Source organism: Molothrus aeneus, chromosome 1 (genome assembly GCF_037042795.1).
Source record: "Molothrus aeneus isolate 106 chromosome 1, BPBGC_Maene_1.0, whole genome shotgun sequence".
Classification (NCBI taxonomy): domain Eukaryota; kingdom Metazoa; phylum Chordata; class Aves; order Passeriformes; family Icteridae; genus Molothrus; species Molothrus aeneus.
This window is the reverse complement of record NC_089646.1, coordinates 44,033,754-44,057,473: the sequence shown is the minus strand read 5'-3', so window position 1 is coordinate 44,057,473 and position 23,720 is coordinate 44,033,754. Positions and strand designations below refer to the sequence as shown.

The 23,720-nt window shown below is 38.9% G+C and overlaps 2 protein-coding genes across 2 annotated transcripts in view; one reads left to right on the top strand and one right to left on the bottom strand.

The window, feature by feature from the left end:
* Positions 1-23,720, top strand: part of ACAD11 (acyl-CoA dehydrogenase family member 11) — a 28,997-nt gene that overhangs the window by 2,242 nt on the left and 3,035 nt on the right. Inside the window, exons 3-17 of the mRNA XM_066555992.1 lie at positions 90-215; positions 1,587-1,748; positions 2,178-2,342; positions 4,037-4,184; positions 4,762-4,883; positions 5,321-5,427; positions 5,569-5,692; positions 7,364-7,441; positions 7,823-7,961; positions 8,079-8,186; positions 9,317-9,415; positions 20,894-20,960; positions 22,464-22,549; positions 22,731-22,802; positions 23,335-23,489. Coding sequence (XP_066412089.1) covers positions 90-215; positions 1,587-1,748; positions 2,178-2,342; positions 4,037-4,184; positions 4,762-4,883; positions 5,321-5,427; positions 5,569-5,692; positions 7,364-7,441; positions 7,823-7,961; positions 8,079-8,186; positions 9,317-9,415; positions 20,894-20,960; positions 22,464-22,549; positions 22,731-22,802; positions 23,335-23,489 — 1,758 coding nt within the window. The remainder of the gene's footprint in view (positions 1-89; positions 216-1,586; positions 1,749-2,177; positions 2,343-4,036; positions 4,185-4,761; positions 4,884-5,320; positions 5,428-5,568; positions 5,693-7,363; positions 7,442-7,822; positions 7,962-8,078; positions 8,187-9,316; positions 9,416-20,893; positions 20,961-22,463; positions 22,550-22,730; positions 22,803-23,334; positions 23,490-23,720) is intronic.
* Positions 11,311-16,165, bottom strand: ACKR4 (atypical chemokine receptor 4). The gene is made up of 2 exons (XM_066556018.1): positions 16,126-16,165; positions 11,311-13,300 (listed from the first exon to the last, which is right to left on the bottom strand). Exon 2 carries the CDS (start codon positions 13,279-13,281, stop codon positions 12,220-12,222), a length of 1,062 nt encoding a protein of 353 aa, XP_066412115.1. The 5' UTR covers positions 13,282-13,300; positions 16,126-16,165; the 3' UTR covers positions 11,311-12,219.

The following is a 23,720-nucleotide window of genomic DNA, read 5'->3' as shown; positions in this document are numbered from 1 at the left end:
TACATATAATTAAACATTCAAGAGAATTCACTTTGCTCATTTATGTTTGAGAGGTTTTAATTGAACCTAAATTTCTGTGTCTTCCTCAGGTGGATAGAGAATACCGTGTGCAGAAAGCCTTATTTTCAGCTGGCTTTCCAGTGCCTGAGCCCCTTTTGTATTGCAGTGACGTTTCTATCATTGGAACAGAGTTTTATGTAATGCAGCATGTGCAGGTTGGTCCTCTTGTGTGAAAGATTCTTTCCTTCTCCCTACTACAAGCTGCTTTTAAGTTGTCTATAACCTTTCTGTTAGAGCCTTGCTCAGCGCAGTTTTGTGATATGAGAGTAAATAATCTTCTGATGTTTTGAAGAAATGTTAGCTGTCAGCGATTCTCACAGATTTCAGTTTCTCCAGGGCTTATTTCACACTTTGTTGAATTTTTTAGCTCAATATTTAGCCTCTTGTTCTTGTTTGAGCTCTTGGAAGGATATCTTGGAATGAGGCAATATTGCTTTTGTGAAAACCATACACAAGTCAGAGGGAAAAAATTCAGTCTGTAAAGCGAACCTTTGGACATCCCGGAGGCTTTTTAGTATTGAAGATAGGAGCTGACATGCAATCACCTTTTCTTGAAAACAAAGCAGGATTCTAGTTCAAACACTAGTTTCAGAAAGACTACGGCATATCTCTGTCTCTCTGTCTGTGGTCCACCACTCTGGGGGTGCTGCTGAATTGATACACTTTTTTTAGATTTTGGTGATTTTGAGCACAAGTCTGTTGTATTGTGTCTTTTTCTTTTTTTTTATACCCTGGGAGGAGGAGTTGAATTCAGGCCTTTTCCTTTTCATTGCATTCTATTCTGTCATTAGGTTCACTAGGAAATTAGAAATGTAAGTTTGTGGGCCAGTTTCTGAAGATTAGGTTAACCTTCCTACAAAAACTGTAAATCAAGGGTAATAGAATGCAAGGGTTGTGAAAAATTTGAAAGAGACTTCTTACATCAAAGTTGGAGGATTTAACTGGTTTTGATTAGAACAAAGTGATACCTTAAAAAGAAACCTTGTTACATTTCTAAGCATGTAAATGTATGGTCTCTCTATTCTATGATGGTCAGCACTGCTCTGTTTTTAACAATTGTAAAAATGGAACAACAAACCCATCTTCTAAATGTATCCTACTGCTCTTAAGGAGAAAAACAAGTGAATTTCTTTGGATTATTTGCGTCTTTGTACCTATAACGCACCCATTACCCTGCCTGCCACTCCTTTCCCCTGGGGTCTTCATTGGTATTTTTTCTGCAGCTTAGCTTTTTAGAGACAATACAGTAACATTGTTTTTCCTGATACTTTCAAGCTTGAGGATACCTGGATTGAGTGCTTTAATTCAGAATTTCATCTACAGATACACTATATACTAATGACCTGGGTTTACCATAAATCCCTTCATTGGCCCTGGGTGAGGAATAAAATAAATGAGGAAGGAATTTTTGGTTGCATGGGGAGTGTTGGTTCACTGCATTTGGTTTTGGTTGCGGAATGTACAGCTTTACTTCTTTTCATCTGATGTGTATGTCCCATCAAATACCTGATTTATGGTATTTCTAGGGTCGCATTTTTCGAGACATCTCCCTGCCTGAGGTGGGCCCAGCAGAGCGTTCTGCTCTGTATCTTGCAATGATAGAAACTCTGGCCCTGTTGCACTCCTTGGATTTGCAGTCATTGGGTCTCCAAGGATATGGTAGAGGACCAGGGTACTGCAAAAGACAGGTACAACTCAACATTCTCTTGTTTTGTCTGGTCTTTGAATGTTTATTTGATTTGCAAGCTAAATTGTTAATTATTAATGACTGTATTTTAGGTATTAAAACTTCACTTAGTTCAATGAATTGTACACGATCTGAAGCCATTACTACGTTCAGATTGATTCTGTAATGCTGTACTTAGGGAAAGATAACAGATTTGCTTTTGGAATAACACTAGATTTGGGCTATGTAAATAGGATTAAAGTAGATGTAGTCTTCATTTCATCTGTTGATATCTCAGTTCACATTTGCAAATGCAGAGGTACTGGGTTTTACTGAATTTTCAAGAAACGTGGTGATAGCCAAAGCCCAGAAGCATGTGCTTCAAAATTTTGTAGTCTTGAAAAACTTGTGAATCAACTGAAAAATCTGTTGGGGTGTTTGTATTTTTAAGGTATCAACTTGGAAAAAACAGTATGATGCAGCTGCTCATACAGATATTCCTGCCATGAACAAGCTGGCTGAGTGGTTAGCAAACAACTTGCCACCTGATGATAATGAAGAAACACTGATTCATGGGGACTTCAGGATAGATAACATCATCTTCCACCCAACAGAGGTATTTGAAATGTATTTGTACATTTAGTAGGTTTTGGCCCTCCATTTGTTTGTACACCTATCATGTAATAGGACATATATGTGGATTTTTTTTGGAGCATGAAACACCTTTGAAAGAAACAGTAGAAAATTGAACTCTTCTCTATACTCTGTGTAAGATGTTTAGGTACCTAATACAGTCCTTTCATTACAGGAGCTATATAGAATCAATGGAATCACAGAATCATTGAATGGTTTGGAGTGGAAGAGACCTTAAAGATCCTCTATTTCCAACCCCTTGGCCATGGGCAGGGACACCTTTTACTAGACCAGGTTGCTCAGGACCCCGTCCAACCTGTCCTTGAGAGATACTCTAGTCATTTGTTTTAATCCCTGCTTCAAAGTTCAGGAACAAAGCATTTTATATGCATAGATCCTATTGGATTCAGTGCAGCTGAAGGCTCACTTCATTGAGCTACATAAGCATCTGATCCAAAGCCCACTGAAGTCTGTTTTATGGCTTCAGTTAACAACAAGGGCTTTTGGAGCAGGAGCTGAATGGAGGATACATGACACTAGTGAAGCAAAGGAAAATTTGCAAAAGCTGTTTAGTTATGGAGCACATGTAGATCACAGAGACCCTGAAATTTCCCCATTCATCTTTAGGGGGAAAAAAAGATAATTTTTTTTTTTGTTTGCCTCTAGTTTATGGAAATAAATATGTGCTACCTATATCAACACAGTTTCATTTTCATTACTTTTTTCTGTGCTACCTGCTGAGTTGTGACCAGAGGGCATGCCTGGAACTTGTGACCATGACTGCAATTCATGCTTCATGACAAAGAAACAGATCCCGGAGATTCCTAGAGATTTTGTGCATAGATTAGTTGACAGACATGATTTATAGGCTTAAATGTGCTGATTGATTCCCTGAGCAGTGAGTTTGACTGTCTTGGGGACTCTCCCAGCTCTTCCAGAAGGAACTGAAGGAATTGACCAAGTTGTACATAGGTCATTTTAAGTCATCTGTAGAAATTGTTCCTGAATATGCAGGACTGGCCATGTAGGAAAGACTTTTGCACATATTTCAAGTAGCCATGGATCATGAGTAGGACAGGACAGCTGGATTATAGGAACTTTTCAGAATGACACTGTGTGGAGTCTCAGACCACCCAACTGATGACACCATTGCAAGGATGCTTGTAATGGTGAGCAACTCTGAGCAGTGATTGACTTCCTGTGTAAGAAATTCAGTTTCCCACAGAAGTGTTAATCTATGGACAATGTTGTGATAAATTAGGTTTTCTGGTGCATGGTCTGTGTGAATTTCTGTGCTAAAGGAGTGTGGAACAGGACTGGGGAAGAAATACAACAACTCTCAGTACTGCTGTTCTTTAGGATATTGTAATTCAATCATGTTTTATACTAGAAGAGTTTGGAAGTTTCTGACAGAAAGAACACTACTCAAAAATGTAGATTTAAATGAGATTTTCTTTGGAAAAATGCCTGGCTTTCTGTCCCTATATGAATGTTAATTTTCTGCAGATCTTTAGATAGTGCCAAAAAGAACTCTTTGCTGTTGACAGCTAGAGTGTGTGTTTTTAATTTTAAACATACAGTAACCAAATAAAACACTTGGATATTGAGTGGGTTGTGCAGTGTGGATGGAGATAACATGTCTTCTAGCACTCACTTGAGGTTTTATTTTTATTTAAGGCTCGTGTTTTGGCAGTGCTGGACTGGGAACTTTCAACTACTGGTCATCCTTTAGCAGATTTAGCATATGCCACTCAATTCTACTTTTGGCCGACATCTATTAAGAACTTAGGTCAAGGCTCTATCTTGGGTTTCAAAGACACCATAGGTATGAAACTAATCTTTTTCTTGAAACAAATCCTAGGCCTGGTTTCTGTTTGAAATGTTGTAGGAATTAAATGGTAAATTCACAAGCATATAGTTTGGCATTTGTAAAGAACTTTTCCATAATTTTTTTTTTTTTTGTTGTAGCAAACATGCTGATAGTGAGGCTTTAGATACTTTTGTTCTATCAAGCTTTGTCTTAGCTACAACATGCTACTTCTGTAAAACCTTATTTTGAACCTTTTTAAGAGATAATGGAAGAAAAAATAAATGTAAATGTAAATAAATAATTTTTTTTTAAAAAGCCTTTTTTCCCCCAGGTCAAATTATTTGCCTGACTGGAGTGGAGACAAAGGGCAGCAGGAATTGTTATGGTTATCTGAAATTCTGGCAATTCCTACTTCCTTTGGTCTCTCCATATCAGTTATGTCATGAGAAATGATAAATCATGTATTTACTATGTAAAAGAAATACCTCATAAAGTTTAAAAACTGCACAAATGTTTGAAGAATAAAGTGGGGAAAAATCATAGAAAATGTTGAGTATTCCAAAAAAAACACTTGTTTTTTTTATTTTTGTAGAAACTCCTTCCTTTGAAGAACTGGTTTCCATTTATTGCCGCTGCCGGCGTATTTCCACTGCTTTACCCAACTTGAACTTTTTTCTTGCCTTGTCCTATTTTAAAATGGCAGGGATAGCCCAGGTAATACCCTCACATTTGCTGAAATGCCACATACCTTGTGTGTTTGTGGATAGTTCATTTAGTCATGGATAATACAATAATAGTTGTATGTCTATGCTGTTGTCAGTTGGCTTGAGGGACAGGCTGGGCTTGTTTGCCATATCATGTGCAGACATTTGTCTTTTCTTTTTTTGTTTTTTACTTTTCCACTACTACTTTTTGTGATTTGCCTTTTGTTTGGTTTACCTGGGATATGATTTTAACTCTTGTGCAGCAAGCATCTTCATTATATCCATTATATGTACCAAAACCAATATTAGCATATCCCAGTAAGTTTTTTTCCTTTTAAGATCATGTGCATTAAAGTGTTACTTTTATATTTGGAGAAATCACCAGTGTGTTAAAGAAACAATTTTAAGTGCATAATTATAACATAAATGGTTTTCTTTTGGTTTTAGGGTGTATATGCCAGGTATCTTATTGGAAATGCTTCTGCAGAGAATAGTCATGAATTTGCAAAGCTTGTGGAGCCTTTGGCAGAAAGAGGATTAGAGCTCTCAAAAAGGTAAGAGTGGTCTGGATTACTGGTCAAAGGCAAGGCAAAGCTTTTCCAACATTTTCATTCATTTAAATGCCTGTCTAAGGCAGCTTATGTTATTATGAGGGAAAATCTGGTCTTGTTACTGCATTGAATGTTCTTTCCTAGGTCATCCTTCAGCAGCACACAGCACAGCATTTCTGGAGAGCTCTTCCATCAAAGCAGGAAAGGCCAAGAAATTTTGCTGAAGGTTAAGCAGTTCATGAAGCAGCACATTTATCCAGCTGAGAAGGTAAAAGCTTTTCATCAACCTGTTTATAAAGGAACATTTTCTGACTGGATGCTATAAAAATGTAAAAATACGCATAGAAGTCATGTCTTCCTGGTTTGTTTTTTTTTTTTTTTTCCAAAACAGCCTGATTTTCATGCAGTAATGATTATGGCATTACAAAATATTATCAGAAATCATTATAGACAGCATTATTTCTTTTCAGGATTAAAATACAACATTAAAATGTTGTGTGCATTGTTAATTAAAGAGTTACTTTTTAAACTTTTGAGGTGTAAAACCTTCTCTTTTTAGAAAGAGTTACTTTTTAGAGGAAGTTGCCAGAATACTTGTTAGACTAACTGCAACCTCTTAGATACCGAACCGGAAGACACCTATTTAAAAATAGAAACTGCTGATTTTAACCATATGAAGATGCATTTTTCTATTTCTTGCTTTTTAGGCTGTGACAGAAAATGGGATTGCATAATGTGTCAGAATAGCCTCATTCCTGAATATATCTAATATCAATGAAAGTTTGAAATCAGATAATGAAATATACACAAAGTCCATACTTAGTAGAAGGGAAAATTAGATGAAGTAGTTTACTTCATGTCCTAGGAAGGTTAGGAATTTCCACATAGGAAGTTGGTTCAGCTTTTAGCCTCGTGGAAGTACAGATGGCTTTTGATGCAGAATTTGTTGTTTTGGCTTTTTGAATTATGTTTTTTTCCAAGTTAAGCAGAAATGCAGAAAACATCTTAATCTAAACGTTTAATGAATACATCTACTTATCACAAGGAGGGGTCAAGGGCACTAGCTCTTGATGTGCAAAGTTTCTTAAAAAGTATCTCTGTGACTAAGTTGGGATTGTAGTTTTGGATTGTCCAAGAAAGCCTTGCAATAATTAAAATATTTTCTTTAAAAAACAAATGAACCACAAAAAAAATGCAAGTTTTTCAGATGAGTTGTGTTGTGCTTGGATGTTATTTCTGGTAACGGGTGTTGTGAATCAGGACTTGTGAATTCGACTTGGCCATTTGTCTTTATTGTGCCCAATTCTGAAAATGACACTACTTTTATTCATTTTATAACTAGGTTTGGGCCAGGTTTGAAGTTCTGTGCCTCACTAAAACATGTTTGTGAAAATACTAAGATTACTGAATTCAGAGGTTCACTTAAAACTAATGACTGGTGCTTGGAATGACTGCTTACATTATCTGTTAAGGAATTATTTTGACAGGAAGAGAAAATGCTTTTTTTTCCTCACAGTTAAGAAAAGATTAGTTGGGTTATGTGTCTGAATCTTAACTGTCAGTACATCAGGCTTTTATTTGTTGTTTTACTTTTGGGTTTGTGCCTCTTGTGTGTACTGTTGTCAATAGGTACTTTTATGTCCAGAAAATACTGACCTCCTAGGATACTATGTCCATCACATACTTTAAACCATCCCAAATAGTAGTTAATGTACTGATTGGGGTCATCTGATATTTAAAGTCTTGCAGAACGAATAGATTGCCGTTGAACTTACAATGATATATTTAATTTTATAATGCAGCCAACTATATAATGTAAACCTGTGTTGAATATTTTTTACTTGGTTCCTTGGGTCGTAGATCTGGAAGAGATGTATTATTATTTGTGTGTTACATGTGATCTTAATTTAAACAGTATCTTTTATTTTGTTTCTCTAAGGAAATAGTAAAATATTATACTGAACATAGAAATGCTGAGGACAAATGGAAGAAACCACCACTGCTGGAGAAACTGAAGGTATGGGATAACAAATATTTTTAGCACTCTAGCAGTAAAAAAGCACAGACACAGAGGATAAGAGTGATTGGTATATCCTGTCAGAGAAGTTACTTTACATGGAAAGAAACAATGTGAGGAACGGTGAAAAGAAAGGAAGAGGGAAGTATGGAAAAAGTGAGAAAACAAATGAGAGAGAAGGAAAACAAAATGAAGTTTGAGAGGGGTATATCTGAACTTTGAATCAAAGACTGAACCTACAATTTCAGAATAGCTATTGCAAAAACCATCAGATATATTGGACAGTAGGGTAGGCAGGAGCAAAGAAAATGTGTTGCAAACCAGAATTGATTTTTTTTTATGACTCATTGCTGATGTTTTTTCTGTTGATTCTTGTGACAGGAATTGGCCAAAGCAGAAGGTCTGTGGAACCTTTTCCTCCCAGATGTCAGTGGTCTCAGCCAGCTTGACTATGCCCTAATAGCTGAGGAGACAGGGAGATCACTTATTGCTCCTGAGGTTTTCAACTGTCATGCACCAGGTTAGCAACCCTGGTTTAGTCCCAAAACTATGGCACTGGAGCATTAAAAAGTTGGGTGTCTCACACCTTACAGGCTGTGTGTCTTGAGCAGTAATCATGACTGCTGATTTCTTACAGACACAGGAAACATGGAGGTCCTCCACATGTATGGCACTGAAGAGCAAAAGAAAGAGTGGCTGGAGCCTCTCCTAGAAGGGAAGATTAGTTCTTGCTTCTGCATGACAGGTGAGTTTTTCTCTAGAAGAAAGTTAGAGCCAATTGGTTGAAACTTCACATGGTGTATGCAGGGAAAAGTAGAAAACTGCAAGTTGCATGTTACAGTGGACATTTCTGTACTAATTCAGTATCAGTGAATGTGCTTGAATATAAAATCATCTATGAGGTGTGAATGCAAACTGGAGCAGCCTTGGTGCCTTCCATGGTAGCTGCCAATTTTCATGGTTACAATAATTAGTATTTGCTTTCTATGTATTTTTAGCTTCCTTTTTGTACTAGTAAAATAAAATTTATAGTACCAAACAGGTTTACAATAGAGCTTACCCTTCCTTGTAGTGTTCTGTGGAGTTTTCTAGACATGCACAATTGAGTCCAAGTATGATTATTGTGATTAAAGTTGTATGGTTTTGCAGTCTCATAGATTTTTTTTAAGATATAACCCAGAAATAACCTGCTTTATGTCCATAGCTCAGCATTGTATTTAGTTTTGCTCCTGAAGGCTTGTGGCATTCAGCATCTCTGGAAGGTAGCTTTTGGAACACGTAATGTCAAAATCTTGATCCTCCTGTGTCAGATGGAATCAAGAGAACTCAGCCTTGCAAACACTTACATTCCAAATTCTGTTTCACTGTTTCCCAAGAGGAGATAGATACTTTAGTTTTAAAGTAGATTGCCTGTAAAAAGATGTAACAGTGAAAGGAGAGAGAATATTTCCTGTTCCAAAAAATCATTGATGACATTTTGTTGACAACTTCATGTAGTGTATTCATAAGCAACCACAAAATTATTTTCAATCTCTATTTTCGCTTGGGAAGAAACCAGGAGGAGAAAACAGGCTGGGGAGAAATATGACTGTTACCTGTAAGTACAATGGAAGGATAAAGGATTTTAAAAGAGAAGGAAAGGAAGAAGGCTGATTGCAAAGGGTGGTCCAAACCCAAGAGCAAGTACATTTAAACTGGCCGTGAATAACAGATTGTTGGAAAACAGGAATTCTTCTGTCCACCAGCAGCGAGGGTCTTCAAAGAGTTTTTCAACTGGGGGCAAAACTTTTAATAGTGTATCCAGAGTCCTATATTTGTGAAGGTTGTATTACCTTTATATTTAATCTGGTGGTTTGTTTTCTTCCTTTGACACAGAACCTGATGTGGCTTCAAGTGATGCCACCAATATGCAGTGCACTGTTGAGCGAGATGGGGACAGCTACGTGATCAATGGCAAGAAGTGGTGGAGCAGTGGTAAGTGTGGAAACCTAAATAAGAATGGCTAAGGTAGAATTTTTTCCAAGACATATTAAAACAAAAGTTTTTGTGCTCCATTTCTGAGATGAAAATTTGTCTTCTCTTGAGTAAAGGCAATAGAATGTAAAGCAGCAGAAGGAGATGAATTGAGCTTTTGTTGTATGAACCAAAGTCCAAGATTCAAGTCCAGTTTGGGGATTTGGGCCCTTTTTGGAACCTCTGAATTTTGTTTACAGAATGAATGCTGCTATTTTCTTTAAACATTACCTCTTTCTGTCAGTCAAATTACACACTTATGGCTTTGTTTTCATGAAGCTGTCTTTGGCAGCTTTTGTGAGAGGCTTGAGAGTACCATGTAGCTACAGTAAAACGTAGCTGCTTTTAAAGTAGCCTGTGATGCTGTTGGACAGACTACTAAAGGAGATTTCCTTATGTTATAATTCCCAGTAAAATCAATGCATTGTACTGTAAGTGGCAACTGTCCCTGATATTTTAGTACTGTTACTTTTTTGCCAAAACCTGTGACAGTGACTTGAGAGTCATCATTCCCTGGGAGTTTGGATTCCAAGTAAATAAACTGAGTTGTTAAACTTGAATATTTCATTTATGCACACTATTATGACAGCTAGCTACTGATACATGCTTGTGCAATACTTGGAATCGCCAGAAGATAGATATCTCTCTCTGTTCTACTCCTGTAAAACTGGCAGCAAAAAGAGGCATGGAATCTTGTCTCCTGACCTAAGAGTGTTGCTTAACTTCTGGCTTTTTAGCCTTTGCTCTGGGTCAGTGGCTCCCAGCTATGCATTGCTGTCCCTGAGGAAGTAATTGAGAAAGTTTTAGGGGGTCACACACACAAAATACTATTATGTGAATTATAAAAAGGAGAGTAAACATAAGACATTCTTTGATTTGTCTTATTTTTAATAAATACAAAGAGTGCAGTCAGATTTGCATAAAGACAGATGCATAAAAAGGCACTGCAATCCCAAGAAGTTTGAGAAACGTGTTCATTCGGCTCTGTATTAGTCTCTCTTTCTGCCTGGCTGGGAAGATATTTTTTTGTTGTTGTTGGTTTTGGTTTTGGTTGGGGTTTTTTGACTTTTGGGACATTAAAACCTTGGATGTGTGGGAATTCCAGAAGCCTGGCAGCCTGGTCAGAATGTCACTCTGTATTGTGAAGACAAGTCATAAATCACACATGCAAGGAGTCAGTTACTTCATGGAAGAAGTGGGGTTTCTTATTATGCTCTGCATGTGTACAGCAAATCCAGTATGGCTTAAATAGGTCAGATTAATGGTGTATGTGTAGAAAACCTGTCAGGCACTTCTGACTTACCTGTTCATGCCCTAGTATTTCTCAAAACATTCTGAGTAGACATTCTGTAAGCTTTTGTCATCCAAACAGGGAGAAGAGGCTCATGTCTTGTTTATGCTACTGTAGTTTCTTGTCTGTCATTTTAGAGCTTTTTGTTCCAGTCCATACTTGTGTAACTAGGAACAGTATCTAAAAATGAGACATGGCTTTCCTAATCTTTAGATGAGACATTTTGTCAGAGCCCACAGGATGTTTGAAGACAAGGACAGAATGCTGTAACACCACTTCTTCATTTTGAAAGCTAAGCTAGCATCCCAGTACATTTGAAATGCTTCCAGTGACTCATGGAAAACTGCTGTTTTCCTGGAACCCCTGCCAACACTGTGGCAGGGGATGGCCTTGGTACCTCTCTTTGTAAAAATTGTAAATCCATGAGCTCCATATGGAATGGGAAGCTCTCTCTGTTGTCAAGCAAGGCCTCTCCCATTTGTTGGTTGGTAAATGCCTATGGATGAGAGATGTCAGTATCTACTAAAATAAAACAAAAATAAAGATAAGAAAAAACAAAAGCCAGTGCACTTCTTCTATTCTTTGATTTTATTATATCTTCATATATTTTAGCAGATGCAGTTATTGCAGTGCTTGATTAATTTTAACAATTCTAAATAAAAAATCCAGGCCTTGTATCTGAAGATTACCTGAACTTTTTAATACATTTATAAAATTCTAGAGTATGCCAGCCACCCTCCGAGCACTAGTTGAAGTTTAGGCTGAGCAGAAAAGAAGAGATGAAAGGTCATTTTTCTGTAGTTATAGCAAAGGAGTTGCTGGAGTGTTTTTGTGGAGAATGTTGTTGCTGCTATATATTTGTAGAAACACATAGAGAATGGCTTTTCCCCCCTCTTTCTCCCTCTCAGTTCTCAGCCATAAGCTTATGCTTCATTTCAATCTGCAAGGTTATCGATGGAATGATAGTTGAGTTGAGAAATGGAGCTGAACTGTTAGGCAAATGTTCTAAAGTTTTATAAAATAGTTGGAGAAACACAAGATTATTAACTTCTGGTACAAAGGTTCCTGTTGTTTGATTTGTGACATTTTTTTTCTCTCTAAGCATGTTTTAATCACATGCTTAGATGTGTACTAGTTGTTCGTTACACAGTTACTTGTCTAGTACTGTGACACTTGGAAATTTAAATCTTGGGGGTGTTTTTAGGTGTTTGGGTTTTGTTGTGGTGCTTTTTTTGTTTGAGTTCTTTGATGTTGTTGTTTAGTAAATATCTTGGGTTGTTTCTAGGGGTTTCAGTATTCAGTTCTTGCTTGATTCCAATAAACACGTTCCACTTTAAAGTGCTTTGTGATGTCTTGGCAGGTTCAGAAATTCATGTGAAAGCTGACTTGCAGAGAAGCAGCTGTAGAAGCAATACCCCCTGGAATTAGTAAACAATTCCCTTGGTTATGTAAGATGATGGAAGCAATGGAGGACCTATATAGTGAAACTGATTGTTTCTTCAGTAGGGTCTTCATAATTCATAGAAATTTCTTCAGGTCTTCCATTCTGCTGCTGTCTTCTCCAGTACCCATAATTTTTTGCAATTTTCATGACGTTCATTTTGAAAGAGGCGCCCAGGAAGGCGTAGAGGAGGGGGTTGAGGCAGGCATGGAACAGAGCAATGCTCTTGGTGACCTGGAGTGCCACATCCATGGTTTTACTGGCCTGGCAGTCTGTCACGAACATGTAGATGATGTCTATGGCTCGCCACAGCTTCACAATGTTGTAGGGTAGCTGGGTGACAATGAAAGTAGCCACTACTGCCAGCAGAACCTTGAAAGGCCTGGACTTCTTAACATTTGCAGACCTAAAGATTGCCCGAGCAGTAGCAGAATAGCAGATCAGCATTACTAGGAAAGGAAGCAGGAATTCCAGGATAATTTCCAGGATTTGAATGGTTGATTTTAAGACTGTTTCCATGTTCATTGGAAATATGGGAAGGCATTCGTTCATCTCATTGTGTTTCTTGACTTGATTAAATATCAGCTCTGGGATACTGAGGAAAGTGGCAGCCAGCCAGACACAGAGGCAGGTAACACTGCAGTGTTTGCCCACTCTTCTATGGCCCTGGGATTCAGAAGTGGCCCTGTATCTATCCACGCTGATACAGGCCAGGAACAGCATGCTGGAGCTGAAATTCATGGTGTACAGAGAAGAAGTGAGCTTGCACATGGGGTTTCCAAGTTCCCATCCCTGCACTGCATTTGCAGCCCAGAAAGGGAGGGTGAAGAGCAGGAGCAGATCAGCGATGGCGAGGTGCATGATGTACACGTCTGTCTTGGTCTTGGGTTTCTTGCAGTAGGCATAAATTGCAACCACTAAGGAGTTTCCAGCCACTCCAACTGTGAAAGCCAGTGCATAGAACACTGGGAGGAATAATTTTCTGAAATTTCTCACGTCACTTTTTTCACAGAGAAGCTCATAGGTATTGTAATCTATAAGAGCGTTGAGGTCATCCTCCTCATCGTCAATCCAGTAATCTGTTGAGTTATTCATGTCTCAGATTGTGGCAAAACTACAAGATACAAAGAAGTGGGGAGAAGGGAACACCAAAGAAATAATATTGGGTTTAAGTTCTAAAATTTCTGTTGAAACCTAAAACCCTTCTTCAGGGCTGCTTATACATCTCAAATTTAAGGAACTTGGATATTCAGAATACATTTGTGAATAATCAAAGTGAAGCTAGACAGTAACAGAGGCAGAGCAGACCATCTCAAGTTCTCATGTGAAATAGGGTAGCTGAGGACATCAGTGTGGGCAATTCTTGTAAAATGGATTCAATTGAAATGCTTTCCTTACCCTTAGCATTTGAGGTTGTATAATGACTGGACTGCCCCTCACTGATTTCTGCATTTGAGTCGAGGAGCCATCATTGCTTTACCTGCTTTGACTGTGTTATGTTTGACAAAATTTCATTTGCATATAACTCTTTCTGTACTTTTATGGGGTTGGAATTACACCTTCCCCTCTCCAGCCTCTGCAAAGCAAAGCAATACCAGCTGAAGGCTGTAAATGCTGTTACAATCAGGTGTATAAGGAATATGAGCAGATTAGAGCTGAGGCAAGCAGCTATCTGCTGTCATAAATTCTGACAAATTTTGGATATGAGTCTAGTACAGGGAGAGTGTTTTTGTTTGTTTCTCAGGTACGCTGTACATGCCCATTACAGAAAGCACAGCAGGGACTCTGTTGCTGAACAGCAGCAGAACAAACTTAATTTAGTTTCTATGCCCACATGGAATTTCTTACAGGAGCAGATTGCTGTGGGTACACTGCACCTTCCAGCTGGAGCTTCTCAGGATGTTATGATAGAAAGGAATTTTATTAGATACAAACTACCCACAAGTACCCAAACAGCTCAGAAACTCTGTTGTTTTTTGTGGTATCATCTCATGATAGATTTACTCTGTAAACCCTGAGGCTGGCTTCTTCTCACTGCCAGCTTAGGGTTGAAGTTTAACCATTTATTTCTTCAGATTGTGTCTTAAGCAAGTTTGTGTGCTGCAGTATTTTCTTCTTTTCCTGTAACTGTGTTCATTGACTAATGTGCTGAAATTCTGTCTGTTGTAAAATACAATCCTGCAGTACCCTGTTTCCTTGGAATAAATGGGACTAAGTTTTCTTAGCAGCAGTAGCAAAAATCATCTGAGAATGAAAAACATATTTGCCTTTTGGCATCATAGCAGTGTTTAGAATTTGAGGTCAATGTTGCTGAAAGCAGATTGTTATCTGATATTCTGTCCCAGAGCTACAATTTGTCTCTTTCAAGCCTGAAAGAAAAATGCAAATACCATTTCTGTTTCTTAGACATTTGTTTAAATGAATGTTTTAACTCCTGAAGTTTTTTTAATATATCTGTCTACTAGGAAAAAATAAGTTACTGATTGATCTCATAATAAGGGATGCAGACCAATTAAATAGAGAGAAATGGAGAAATTTTTTTGTTTGATTTTTTTTTCCAGTGATTCTCCTAGCCAGATTTTTTTTAAAGTGTATTAGTTTAAAATTAACTATTGGTTTGGCTCCATCTTTAATGACTTTGTTGTATTATTCTGTTAACATTTCAAAACACTTCCCATCAAACTTTAAAAAAGGATTACTCCTTTTTAAGTCTTGCAATTTCTTCTTTGTTGTTATCTTTATTGTCATCTTTAATGAGATGTGCAGAATGGAAAAGTACAGTCACTCTACTTAATACATTGGCAAAGGGATGTCTGTTCCATGCCTAACAAGCTGTGTTATTCCAGCAGCAGTAATCTTTTGCAGCTTTATATTACTTTGAGGAGAGATTTAGTTATCAGCAGCAAAAGAACCTTTTTTTTATTAATTTTTTTAGTAGAAGAGAAACTGCAGCAAGAAGAGTTTAATCCACTTAGCTGAGATTTGAGGAAAATTAGAAATTAAATGAAAATATTTGTTTGTGGTCTTAAAACACTTAATACGGAACCCATCAAGGAACACTTAATCAAATTGTATCACTGGCAAATTTACTTGAAAGCAAACCACTAAACATTTCAGGGCAAACTTTAAAAGTCTGTGTATGACAAAGCAGTTTGGCTGTGACTCTGTGCTCCGCTGCCTGATAAGCTTTTGCCTGCCCTGAATTCATGACAGAAACACAGTTATCTAAGATGCTACAGTTGACATTTGTCCCTTAAAAGCACAGTTATGTTTTGGCTCCCATACCTGTTCACGTTTGTCTTTCCTGGTAGTGCTGTCTCTCAGGCACACGAGCATGTGCCCATTGCAAACAGCCAAGCAGTCCCGTGGGAGTCAGGCACTGAAGAGTGGTGGAAAAGCTTAGTTTAGTCTCCATCCCACACAGGGAGCCATGCCCATGTGGAATTTCTTACAGGAGCAGATTGCTGTGGGTACACTGCGTGTTCCAGCTGGAGCTTCTCAGAATGATATGACAGAAATGACTTTTATCATGCACAAACTGCCCACAAGTACCCAGACAGCTCAGAAGCTGCTGGTTTTTCAAGTAGTTTCCTAGGAGGTATACTAATAAATTTATTAGATCTGCAACTGCATGCTTTCTTGCAGAATTGTTTCAGCCTTCCAGTCAGATAAAAATTCAGTGTTTCTGTGTATTTAAACTTCATGTAGGATTGTATGAATGATGGTGAATTAAGTTAATATCCCCAGTTTAAACAGACGGATTTTTTTCCTTTGATAAATTTAGCAGTATTTTGTCCTGCTACTGAGCAAATCTAATTTTGATACTGGAAAGGAGACGTGAATGATATATCTCTGTAAAGCCAACTTAACTAAGAGTTAATGTATGCAAAGAAGATATCATCCAATATACAGAGCAGTAAGGATTAAAACAAAACTAACCTTTTTTCAGCAGATGAGTAGCAGGTACTGCAATTGAGATGTGCCTCAGTGAAGTGATCTGAATTGCTCTAACATGTTGCATTTTGTCTTCAAATGCCACACCCTCTTGTGGAAGTACGTTGCACTTTCATTTTGACTTGACAGTTTAAAAAAAACTTTTGAAAAATTGTGCTTTCCTGGAGACTTTTCTTGTGTTGAACATGTGAACTTCCTACATTCCTTCCTGTTCCAACAAACTGTGACTGCTCTGTGGAAGGTCAGGACGCTCTTACTGCTTCTCTTTGTTGTTTGTGGTTTTATTCCTGTAAGTCCAAATGTTTAATACATCATCAAGAGGCTTTTGTCAAACAACACATTAAAAAGGTGAAAAGGATGGAAAGGACATGCATCTGGGGCTGAGTTACTGGCCCAGACACCACAAGGAGTCACTCCATTCTTTCCTCAGGGCAGTACTGTGCTTTTGATGGCTGATTGTGTAAGGTTTAAAGGGATCCTTACACCCCCTCCTTACATAAATTTTTAGGGGATACAATAGAAAGATGAGTTGGTTTTTGTGAGGTGGGGAAAGGGGTTCTTTCAGTGTGTGAAATCAGAAAGAGGGTAAGGAAAATATGTGAAGGCAAGTGGCAAATTGTCAACCAGAGTACAAGCAGATATTCCTGCATCCTGGGGGAGAGTTCTCAGGGGCTTGAATATTGCCAGCCAATCTCATAATCAAATTAGTGACCTGTTTGAATTATCCTGGATCAGAAAACAATCTAATGAGCTTCAGTAAATGCAATATTGAAGCCCAGCAACACAGAGAGATACTAAGGAGACCAGAGGTCAGATTTTGGGAGCTTATGGCACACTGGTGCACCTGCCATGACTGGATTAACCTTCTGTCTGTGCTTCAATTATTTTGAAATATGTGAAAGGAAAGATTCTTAAAAATGGGCAGCTAAGAATGTAATGGGCAAATGTTTTCCACATGCTATATTTTGTTTCAGAATGACAAAGTAAAATGGGCTAGGAGAGGAATTGCAGCCTAGAGAAAGAGTGCCACAATATTTGTGCATATTTCTCCAATGCTTTCATCTTGAGTTATCATAGTACTTCAGTGGTGCTCTTCACAGTGGCAGAGAAGATGCTTGGGCTCCTTCCCAGCCATCTCCTCACAGGTCATGTCATGGCTTTGAGGCCTGAGCTCTGTCTCTTTAAAAAACAAATGAGACTTTCAGTTCTGAATAGGCTTTTTCTCAATAGGGTCTCCAACAAGACTGAATAATCAGGCTGGAGCTGAGAATGCTCCCAGGGAATTGTGTGTTGCCTGTAGAAGTGCCCAAGAGGTTCTGTGGGCAGGCTGTAGAAAGGCAGTTCATGTGAATCCTGCCTTGCTTATTGCAGTTGCTCGGCTCCTTGAAACCTTTCAGGGGTTCAGAGAGGACAGATCCCTCCAGTCAGAGTAAAGAAGCAATATTATCATGTGTGTATTTCAGTAGGGTCAAAATTAACAAAAATTAGTCAGAAGAGTGAATACAAAACAGATCTTAAGTAAAAACACTTGTGGCTGTGTGGAAGTGGCATGAAGGCAAGGAAGAAAACCATTCCTAAGCTGAGCAGCTGCTCTCACTGGCACCACCAGAGCCCGTGAGCTCCAGCTGGGAATGACCAGCAGCACATTCAGTGGCAGGACTGCAAAGCCCTTGCAGCTGCACAGCCCCAGCATTGCCTGTTTGCTTGCAGCTGCAGCTGTAGTCCTTGCCCTCCATGAACCAGCTGCCTGCACTGTTATCTGGAGGAGATGAGATAAAACTGTGGAATACAACATGCTAGTGGAGAGAAATTACTGCAGGCTCTTGGTGGGATTTGCCTGTGTGTGTCACTTTTCTCCATCAGGAGACTCCCACATTCCAACAATCAGTACCATGCTGCCATATGCATCCTTGTAGGACCAACACCCTTAGGATGTTAGTCCTACAATACCAGTTTTTTCTTGTAGGAGAGTCCAGAGCTCTGGAAGAACACGGAGCTGTCAGGTCTGTAAGCCACCACAGACCCCTGACCTTTAGCAGAGAGAAGTAACCTGCTGGGCTGGGGTGCAGCAGCCAATGTGGCAAAAATCATAGGTGTTCACCATTCAGGCAGTAGTTCATCTGGCCTTAGGCATCTTAGACAGAAAATTGAAGACTGAACACTGAAAAATAAATAGATTGTAAGAATTAAGGTGCTGCTGGCTTCTGAAAGCATAAGGTAGAAAAAATTTACCTTATGGCAGATTTCTCAAGTACAGGTGGTACTCAAAGGTTGCCACATTTAGTAGTCTCTACACCAGACAGAACCTATATAAGTTGATGGTGTGAAGATCAGTAAACTTAAGCATGTTATACCCCTGATAGCAAAGATTAGGCTTCTAATGGGATTGTGATCAACACTCTAAGCACATTTTAAAATACTATCTTTGCCTCACTATGTGAGTGAGTGCCATGAAGAGTTCAAAAGTATAAGTTAGTTAAACCAAAGATGTTTGCCAGTGTAGCAGCATTGTGGTCTAAAAGTTTTGGTTTGTGTAGTCATATACATTGAAAACGTTATTGAAAGCTCATCAAAATGGAAATATGGTTAAAACTGACCACCTGAAACATCTAGTGTTTCTTCAATTGTGAGTTTTCTTGCAAAACTGCTTCTAACTCCTACCAAAATAACAGGCTTCTCTGACTCTTCCCCTCCATCCTCCAGCAACATCTTTGAATTCTTTAAGTGAGGTGAAAATGTCATTTACAAAAGAGATGTTTATTCCATCCAGGCTGTTTGCATTCCATCCAAAGCACTGGAGTTTTTCAGAGTCTTGCATTAGACCAGAACTTTTTTTCAGTGTTTTATGGATTGAAGTGACATAAAATTTATTTTAGTTTTTTAGGACTTAAGACTAAGGAGTGGAAGGGCCAGGAATCTGCTGTCCTTTGCTCTGCTTAGATAGGATCAAGCACGTATGAGATTGGAGTATTCATTTGCCTTCCAGAAATGTGTACAAATTATTTAGAACATCTAACCAGATGTCTAGCTCTCAGTGAACTCCTCACTGAGTTCTTGAAAGCTTCTTCTCAGGTTTTGTGAGTTTTTTGTTTTTTTTTTTTCATACAGTATGGTTAAATTTGCTTTTTGTTTTGAAGCAGGGATGTGACTTGAGGATTATTTACAAAACAGTTTTTCAGGCATTTCCAGAAGGTCAAAACATATTTTGTTGTAAACCTCACTTGAACATAGGTCTGTATTAGAAAATTGCACCTGTGCAATTCTTTACCTTTCGTGGAAAAGGAGAAGAGTCAAATACCCCTTGTGCAGGGGTGACATTTCCCTGTGCAGGGTAGTACCCTGCAAAGCATATGTTGGGTCATTTGGGGCTGATCAGCTACTTGTTGCAGTTGCCCAAATGAGCCAAGTGTTTGGGATCCAGTGTGGTAATTTTTTTTACCAAATGGATTTATGCCCCTGGCCAAAGCTTTTCACTGGGATTTTTAGCTTGTTGGTGTTGTACAGGTTGTGGGCCACTGTCTAAGCCCTCTCTGGAAACAATGGCTGAATACAATATTGCAGAAGAGGAAAGTAAACATCTGGCAATCTGGCCCTCCAAACAGGCAGTGTTTATCACAATTAAATAAATCTCTCTTCCACTTCCTGGCCATCACAGTGGCTGCTTGTTGGAGGAAGTGTCTCAGCTCAAAGCCAGGGGGTTGTATTGTCCAGACCAGAGTCTCCCAAGCCTTGTGAGAACAGCTGCTAGAGAAGACATAAAGTTGTATTTGCTTCTAACCTCAGAATAAAGCCAAGCTGCTATAGATCAAGCCTTGAATTAAATCTCTACAAAGCTTGTCATCTGCAATAAAAAATTACTGATTGCTACACCCATTGGCTATTTTCCCTAGCTTTATTGTTTGTGGGAGGCTTTGAAATGAATGAGAGCAAGCTTTGGTACTAAGAAACCTTTAAAGAAAAAGAGAGGGAGGATTAAGGATCATAGAAATGCTGTTTTAATCAGTTGTAGAATCTTCTTCAGGACTAGTACATTAAAGTGCTTTCTTTATGCTACAAAGGCTTAATAAATATGTCCATAATAAGAAACATCTCAAGTAATTTTATCAATGGCTTGAAATGCTAACAGGCTATTTTCAGGTAACAATTTTCACTCAGATCTTTCTTCAAAGTGCAATTTAAAGTAATTTGTGTAAAGGGGGAGAAGTCCTGCATTCCAGAGAAGTTATGCTGAAGTAGTAGCAAAGTTATCACGGTAACTCTTTGATAGCCCTATCTGCATAATTTGGTTATAATGTGGTTGGTGTTTCATTCCCACATAGACCCTCCAGTCTTGATAGGTTGAAGAAGTTCTTTTGAAAGTTTTACTTTTGAAATGGCAGCATGTCACCTTGATAGATGTGCTGTTGTATCACACTTAATTGCTCAGCCGTAATGGAGACTGAATCAGATTCCAGTAATCAGATTCTATTACAAGTACCTTCTTGTTCACTTTTCATAGCAATAGGTGATGGACCTGGAGGGTTTGGATGTTTGGCTTTTCATGTTCCTCTTCCCACAAGTCAGCTCCCTTTTACACATTAAGAACTAATGTGTATTTTGTTCTGGTGTGCTATTCAGAATATAAACACAGGGGTAGATTGCATTTCCTGCCTCACAAAAGGAAGGCAGTAGGGTTTCTTGTTATGAAACTTAATTTGATTCTACATTGAGATTTTATACTAAAACCAATTTTTGTGTTTGCTACTTTTTTAAGGTGCTGGGAACCCGAATTGCAAAGTTGCAATTGTAATGGGCAAAACCAAAAACTTATCAGCATCCAGGTAAGAATTCCTTGGAGACTCAGAATCCCCTATAATTTTTTCCATGGAGGAGTGCTGCTTGCAAAAACTTTAAGTGAAATGCCATTAGTTGCCTTGACCAGTTGGATGTGCTCCTAAATTAGAAGGATGTTTTAAACCTCAGCACCTGTCTCTTGTAGCCTGAGTTCCTGTTTTGCTGTCAGGTACTGTTGACTGAGTCCTCCCAACCTTTTCCACTGTTAGCATCTTTCATTGGCATGTTTCCCATCTCTCTCCATTGCACCAGCAATGCACCAGTGTTTGTGCAGCTGTGTGGTGAACTGGATCAGGAAATTTTGGGGGCTTCACTAGCTTTATCTGTGTCACATAAATTTTAGTCTGCATCAGTTGTTTAGTCTGCATCAACAACCAACAACTCTGGCTTACAATTTATTTTCTAAGTGTAATGTTAAAACAATTAACACCAGGAAGAATTAAATAATAATGCTTATATAATAAAACCAAAACTTCTCCGAGCTTTCCGGATCAGAATGGGTACAAGTGGCACATCAGAGACCTGAAGTTACTGATTAAGTTTTCCACAAAGTTATCTGTAGATACAGAAAGTTAAATCTGAAACATGGGGTGTTGGTAAGGTGAAGGTGTGTAAGCAGAGAGCATTGCACATCTTAAATCACACCTACTCATTTTATTCCTAGATGTGTAAACATAATCCTTACCTCTTCTTCTTTGACACAAACATGTTCAACTTGTTACCAAACTAGAATTGCAAGCTTTTGCAAAAATTTATACAAGTAATGAATGAAATGCTCCATGTCTGGTGTATTAACATCACACAGCTTGTAATGCAAAAGAACTGTGACATTTATATCTAAGATGGATTTTAGCCCAAATTCCATGGATAATCTGAAGTTTTTAGGTTTGGCTAGGTTCCACCAAGAAGCAATCAGTAACTTGCACACAGCACCCAGGAGGGTTTGCCTGGAAGTTATACAGACAGTGGCATGTTAAGCTCTTAGAAGCTGAAGAGAATTTAATGGAGGGGATTATGTGACACTCCACTTGCTAGAACTGGAGACTGAATTTAGAGACCTGGGGCATCACCTCCAGTTCTGTGTGACTAAAACCTAAATATTCTGAAGGAATGTAAACATGGGGATGGATTTCTCATTCCTAAGCTGTAGGCAAGCCAAGATGGTGATTCTGATAAACTGGTTTTGAGAACAAAACAGAAAGGTAGAGGGGGAGGAACTGATTGGGTGATACAGAACAGTGTGCACAGAAGTGACAGCAGCAGGAGTTTCTCAGTCATGGTGCCTTAGGTGCCACTAATACATTTTCACTTGTTGACTGGTGGGTCAAGAAGGGTTGAAGCCACACTGTGTGGGCAGGATGGTGCAGGTGGTACAGGTAAATCGCAGCACTGGCTTTATGTGAGTCCTAATTTAAGGATGGAAAATAAAAATGCAGAAGGGGCAGACAGAAGGGAGGCTCAGAGGTAACTGTGCTTTTTGTCTTGATCAGGTACAAGCAGCACAGTATGATTATTGTTCCCATGGACACCCCAGGGCTGAAGCTGATAAGACCTCTCTCAGTGTTTGGCTACATGGGTAGGTGATCATATTTATCAGTTTAATTTATTAGCAGGCTCAGAAGCTGCAGTTATACTAATAAATATTGTGTATTTAATAAATCAGTAAAATGGATATATAGAAGAAGGGTTAGGAACTGGAGGCCTGTATTTTTATCCTCTTTCATTTTACCCTGCTGTTTTGTTTTCTAACTTTGTAGATGAGATCCATGGAGGACATTTTGAGATACACTTCAATGATGTGCGAGTACCTGTCTCCAATATAATACTGGGTGAGTTTCAGCACCGATTTATTTTTAATACATACAACAATGAACCAAGCTTTATGAGGCAGTGGTTTGTGTCATGAATCACCATTAGTTATTTTAAACAGCTCTGGTCAGTTGAGGGAGCCCACTCTTCCTTTAGGAGCCTTCCTGCTGTTTGAATGTACCTTAGAGCAGAAGGAAGCAGGGCAGCTCTGGCTGTCATGCAAATATCATTCCCTTGAGGTAGAGCAAAGCAAAGTCTTTAAGTGCTGTTCTTCCCCCAAAACCAGCTCTTGCAGACTTTACAGACTTTTAGAAAGAATGTTGTGCTGCACTCCATGGCTGGTACTTGGCAGAACTGAAAAAGAAATAACAAGCAGGCCACCACTGTGGTCCCCTGCAGGGAGAACTCTGCTCTACTTCTCTCACTTAGTGGAGATCCTGGTTTCTTCTATTTCCCCTCTGCTTCTTTTATTTTGCTATGGGGTCACTTCTGCTTGGAGCCTTGGACCCTTCCAAGAGGGAGTTTGCAGAGCCTGTTTTTCTTTCCAACCAGGTGAGGGCAGGGGGTTTGAGATAGCCCAGGGCCGGCTGGGGCCGGGCCGGATCCATCACTGCATGCGGTCCCTGGGTGCGGCCGAGGCTGCTCTGGAGATCCTGTGCCAGCGCGCGGCTCAGCGCGAGACCTTTGGCAAGAAACTCTATCAGCACGTAAGCACCTTCCCTCTTTGGCCCTGTTCACAGACTCCACACACTGACCTTTGTTCTGCCCACACACAGCCTTGTGTGGCTCTGATAATGCACATGGCAGCAGCTGTGCCCTAACCTTGAATTCCTATTCATAAAGCTTTGGGTGGCAAAGGGAAAAAAAAACAAAGCATATTGCAAGGCTCTCATTTTTCACCATAATCTACAGTATCTTTTTCTTTTTTTCCCCCTTTG

Excerpts from the sequence above, each read along its gene's own strand:
- ACKR4 (XM_066556018.1), bottom strand. The coding sequence starts at position 13,281 with ATGAATAACTCAACAGATTACTGGATTGACGATGAGGAGGATGACCTC.